Source organism: Uranotaenia lowii, chromosome 3 (assembly GCF_029784155.1).
Source record: "Uranotaenia lowii strain MFRU-FL chromosome 3, ASM2978415v1, whole genome shotgun sequence".
In the NCBI taxonomy this organism is placed as follows: domain Eukaryota; kingdom Metazoa; phylum Arthropoda; class Insecta; order Diptera; family Culicidae; genus Uranotaenia; species Uranotaenia lowii.
Window position 1 is genome coordinate 238,491,835 of NC_073693.1, and position 6,000 is coordinate 238,497,834.

The following is a 6,000-nucleotide window of genomic DNA, read 5'->3' on the forward strand; positions in this document are numbered from 1 at the left end:
TTAGAACAATTTGCGTTGTAGTTATTTGTAGTTATCTTGATTACGATTTAGCCATCGTATTCCTTTTATTGGTTAGACTAGAAGGCTGACTCACCCTGTGGACATAAAATCCGTCCATAAAAATTACCTTCATGGCCACTTCCTGATTCCAAAAGGTTCAGATTCTTTTGTTCAACTGCTTTGTTCCACTTGAAATGCACCATCGGGTTTTCAAGATCTACCCCAGCAAACATAAAATGGCATTAGAAATGATAGCTTCAGTCGTTAACAACGGTACTGTGAATCGAAATTCCTACCGAATAAGTAAAAGATCGTAAAAATGGTTAAATGAAGTCGTTTTAAATCGGATATAATAAAAGTCCACTATGTTTGAAGATTTTGAAGACAATTTGAAGCTCAATTTGTTCTCGCGCGAGGGTTTCAGTTTTGAACACAGCCTTGTTGTTCTTTTTGCAACCAGCAGTGCAACTCGATTGCAAAAGATCAGATGGTGTTTTTGAAAGAATTTTCCAATTCGAGTAGCAGCAAATATAGTCGCTGTCAACGGTTTGCATGCGTTGAGAGCGACATTTTATGTTGCCTCCACATTGCTGTTTTTGTGAGTTTTATACCATCATTCTGTAATAATGTATATGAAGCGTATAACAAAGTTATTAAGAGTTAAAAATGTTTACTGGGGCTTAACCACATGAAAAACGGCCAGTGTGTTGATTTTTAGCAATTTCAGGATATATCCGTGGGCTTTTCCGTGGGATTTCGCTTTAAAATGTCGTGGCACCAAGTAACTTGAATTTCTATTTACAATCTTTACTTTTGTTTATGTTTCTCTAAAAAAAAGGAAATGTCTTTTATTTGTTTTTTTTTAACTATGAAAATAAAACGCACCCAAAAAACACATATCAATGAATTTTTTTCATTCTGGAGAACCTCTTATCATTTCCCCAGTTTAAATTATTCACAATTATAGAGATTAACACTATTTTGAGAGAAATTTTCCAAACATCACTTCAAACATTACATAATTTGTTATATTGTTTGCTGGAAAGGTACTCTTTGAATTGTAAAATTTCCAGTATAAAAAAAATAAAAACTGTGGCGGTGTGACATCACGATTTCGCCCATTGGTGATTCGATCACTGTTTTATTAAGAGCAAAATTTTTGTATAAAAATGAATAGTTTTTCTCTCTCTATCCTCTGTACGACACGTAATGAACCTGAACTTAAAAAAACGATGCATTCCAACATAATTTTCGGACTTCGTGACGTCAAACTGAAAAGCGTCGCCTCCGTTATGTCGGGATGTCAATGTTGTAGTCGTCTTTGTCAGTTATTAATGCAATTTGTGCGAACAACTAAGTACTTTATATCTAAGAGAATAAATCCATTATTTTTTTAGATTTAATGACAATAAATAAAAAAAACATTTATAATAACTGAGTACTATCAAAATCGCGTTACATACGAAACACTTATACGAATTAAAGAAACCATTCATATGCTCAACTTATATTGAAAAATTCTATGTTACGAACAATTTTGAGTCGTTGATTCCAAATGTAAATGTTTATTATCTTTTTATAAACATATATCTCAGTATTTTTTTCATATACCTTGATGAGGGTTATTCCTATTTAAATTATTCAGTCCACCTTTACTTCAAATTGAATGCTGATTCTTCATAAGTGATGTTTAATTAAATCATACTTTAATTAAATTAAATCATACATACGAATGTTTAAATAAAAAATAACATCAAAAACGATTAACAAATAATAAAAACAACGTGCTGTAGATGTCATTAAAATTTCAACAGCCATTAAAATTGCTTAATTTTTTCAAGCGTACAGTGACTTTAAAGGGAAAACGACAAAAAACTTCTAAGTATAGAAAAAATGTCAAAGTTTTAGTTTGTTTGGGACACGTGAGCTAGAATGTAACTTTGTTTAACAAAAAAAAACATATCCACAGCTGTAAAACTATGCGATTATTGTCTTTAACGGCTCCCCATTAGGTTTGCTTGTACAAGATAACATCTAAGAAATTTCGTGCAAAATACGAGAGCCTAATTCAGGTCTCACGAGTCTCTTTATTCGGAAACTTATAATTAATAAACAACTCCAGAACGTTACACTAAAACAAGAAAACGTTTAATTGAATATTTAAGAACAAAATTGTATGCAAGAAGCACGGAAGTAACAATTAAGAAAGCATTTTTTGTCTGTTTTGGGCATAGCAAAAAAAATCAAATCAGTTATAACTGGTCACTTATTTATCAGAAAACATCGAGCTTCTGAATTAAGAAACACGAATGAGTATTTTCAAAAGTAATTTGAATGAATATATTTTAATGTGATCACCAAAATAAAATAATGGAATGAAATTCAACATCAAGATTGAACATAAGTTGGTATTTGTGACAGGAATAGTATCAAAATCAAACACAAGCGTTTGAAATCATAAAACTCGTTAATGTAAATCTTCATTAAAAAACCGTTGATTTTTATGGTAGAAAAAACCCAAATCAAAGCAAATACACTTGATTCTTATAATATGTTTAAAAAAAATACAAATTGTGGAGGAACTTGATATCGAATGGTCTACAAATAAATCAATTTAACATTCTGTTTTCTGACTGATTTTGCTGCTCCTGGTTTGAGGAATTGAAGAATCACAATAGGTTTTGGATGACACAAATTAGAAAATAAAATTAAAAGAATGCTTAATTATTCGAACAAAAAAAAGTATATAAAAAAGCACGAATTGTTTCAAAAAAAATTATATTGAGATAACATTGGATATTTTTTTCTTCTAGGTTACTTGTTATTTCATTTTGTAATCATATCAAAATAAAATATAAAAAATCTAAGATTTTTAGAGAGGTCGACTGGATGATTTGCTGTACAGTGCTCGTTCGTTAATCGGACGCTTTTTCAAATGACACGCTCGTTAATCGGACATTTCTGGCTGCTGAGTCTAAAGCCAGTTTTACTCAATAATCAGTAGTGTTGTTAAAAAATTTCAAAAATTCAAGTTTTACTTCAAATGTGTCACAATTTTGACCCTTTTACTGTTCATTAATCGATAGATTTTTTGTGCTTGGCTATTTAAGGGATGAATAACACGATAGAGTTAAAATCCCAGACAAATAAACGTTCTAGGCTATGTAATCAGACAACACAGTTTTTTTCAAAGATTTGTTATGAAATATTTGTAGTTCTTTGAACTCATTAAACTCAGTTTTTCTCACCACTTACTCAACCTTCTATAATATATCAATTATGCTATTGAAAAATAGTGTTTTGAGTCAACATTTTTCACCTTTATTTTCTTGAAATGATTGATCCTACGTTTTGAAACATCTTCCTCGAGGAATTATTACAAAATTTTTCGTGAAATTTTACGTTTCAAGAAAATAAAGACTGATATTCCGAAAAACAGAAGAATACTTATTTAATAATTTAAAAAATTGTATAACGAAAAAAGTACTTGATCAAGTTTTAGTAGAAAAAAAATCAGTTGAATCAATTCAAATCGAAACTAACCAGTTTTAGTTAAATTAATATCGATATGGTGGTACTTAAAGTCGAAGTAATCTTAAAGGGTTAGGTATTTGAACGACTTAAAACGTAAAAAAATCTTAAAAATTAAAACCAAGAAATTTGGAACGTGATGAAATCTCCCGTTCGTTTTCATAACGTCGTATGAAACATTTTAAGAATTCAAAGAAAACGACGGCAAAAGTTATGAAAGCAACTCTCAAATTTGTATTTCACGTCTAGCATGTGTTGTCAAAACAACATATATTGCAGCTTGTGTATGTTAATTTCTGTACTTTTTTGTATCAAACTATTTTTTTACATTTTGTTTCATACAACAAAATGAAAGCTCTCGAGAGAAATGCTGAGAAAAAAAATCGACAAACTGAGGTTCATAAAATTTTTCTCCATAAAAGTAGATATCAATCACTATTAAAAGTAGCTCAAAAAGCAATGAAAGCATAACATGTACTTCCGGGTGCAAAATGGACATCCTCGCAACTACTAGCAAAGTTTCGTAACAAGCTGCACAGTTTCATTGCCAAAAGGGCTGCTATGTAATCTCGCGTAAGCGCCCCTCATTTGCATGTTCTGGTTTTCCTCGAATTAATCGATCGCGAGTTAATGAGCAACCGTTCAATTATCGGAAACGCGGATGTCATTTGCACCCTCTGGGTGAGAACACGTTTAACGACAAAACTGGCAAAAGGTATATCTGGCATAATCATCAACCATGCATTCATTGATCGATTCAGTAAGATACTTACGAGCATCTTGGGCCATCGCAACGGACGCCATCAGCAGGAACGCACCGGCAATTGACTTCCACATTTTGTTCACGAAATGGGTTCTAACGAATCAACCAAAAATCACGTAAACACGATCACGTACGACACTTTAGCTTTAGCGGGGAGTTAACGGAGCACTAACTGATTGTGTTATGGTTCACTTTAATCTTTTTTATTCGCCGTTTCCGCAAATGCTTTGACGCACCCACGCTTTTGAGACGTTTAAGCGATTGGAAAGGATACCCAAACTGCTCGGAAGTTTGGCAACAGAACAACCGAATCGACGCTCTGATAACCAAGGGCAATCACTTTACGCACCACTTTACGCTAAACGCTACAGATCGCGCGCGTATTGTTAATAAAAGGGGAACACACGCACCGAATCACGGGACACAATTGGTTCTTCCGGTCTGGAGGCAAATATTTCACAATTTCCGAAACCGAGACAAACACTTTGTTTGTACTTTATTGCTGAAAGCCAGAGCTAGTATCGGTAGAATATCCGTAAGGTAGCAGCTTTCAAGAACGTCTGGCCGTGCTGGGTGGCGCGCATGCTCTTTTAATGAATTTTCATTCAAACCTACCAACTGCCTCTCGAAGTGTTGTGTGCGAGCGGTTTTTTATTAGTCAGCAGCGCATCGCCGTCGCGAGGTATTAACGCGCCCCTGCTGCCCGGCAAATCCTAGCCGGTTTTGCGGTGAACGTGAATCGGGCCAGATTCTAGGCAGCATATTTACTTTGTATATGCTGCAGCGCTGCTCTGTGAACGAAGCCACCCCATGCCGGTGAACTCTACATTAGGGAGATTCAAAAACATTTCAAACAGTTTTATTTGAGGAATCTAGATTTTTTTTCTTAAAAATTATGTTTAAGCGCAGTTTTCTCAAAATAAAAATATGTGTTTCTGGAAGTATTACTAAGTTCTTTGAGATGGTTTTAAAAATGTGAAAATCAAAATGTCATGCCACTTTACAGGGGTGGCATTAAAATAAGATTAGTTCATTTAGAAATGAAACACTTTCTTTTGCTGGTAACTAATTCCCTAGTAATCGGACAAGCAACATTTTGACTGCATTTTATTGCCTTTTAAATGTTCTATCTGACCTTTTTTTCAAATTTTAAAATTATCGCGTTTTCGAGATATTTCGATGCAAGATCCAAATGCAGATGCAAATCTATCATTATCAAATCGATAGCTGGCAAAACCGTTGATTGTTCAATAAAAATGTGTGCGTAAGTGGTGGAAAAATATGAAAACTCTGTTACCAATGGCCACAAAGCTCAAATCATGCGTTGGAGTGATGCACATAATCGACAACTACGTTTAAGGGTCATCAGGGAAGTCGAGGCTCATACAAGAATTTTTAATTTTTATTAAGCGACAACTGAAGTGGAGATCGCTGAAATGTCCCACAAATGCATCGTCGACAAACTAAAAGTGTTGCCTTAAGTTATGAGTCATTAAAATCTTACCTCAAACAACAATGAGACAAAACAAATTATTTCTGATAGACGGCAAAACTTGTGAAAACTTGTTTTAATCCTATAACATTTCTGCTCGTGGTAATTTCCCTTACAGATTAAAGCATGTATTTGCTAGTTGTTTTGTGAAAAATATAATGATTTGCTAAGACTCTGCTGAGGAAAGCTAACAATTTTCAAAAAAAAAACTTTG

General features: G+C 33.5%; 1 protein-coding gene across 1 annotated transcript in view; it reads right to left on the reverse strand.

Annotated features, from left to right (window-relative positions):
• The window catches only part of LOC129754762 (uncharacterized), a 53,026-nt gene extending 48,158 nt beyond the window's left edge, over window positions 1-4,868 (reverse strand). The window contains exon 1 of the mRNA XM_055750985.1: window positions 4,305-4,868. Within this exon, the coding sequence (XP_055606960.1) occupies window positions 4,305-4,368 (64 nt within the window). The 5' untranslated portion in view covers window positions 4,369-4,868. The remainder of the gene's footprint in view (window positions 1-4,304) is intronic.
• Between the last annotated feature and the right edge of the window lie 1,132 nt (window positions 4,869-6,000).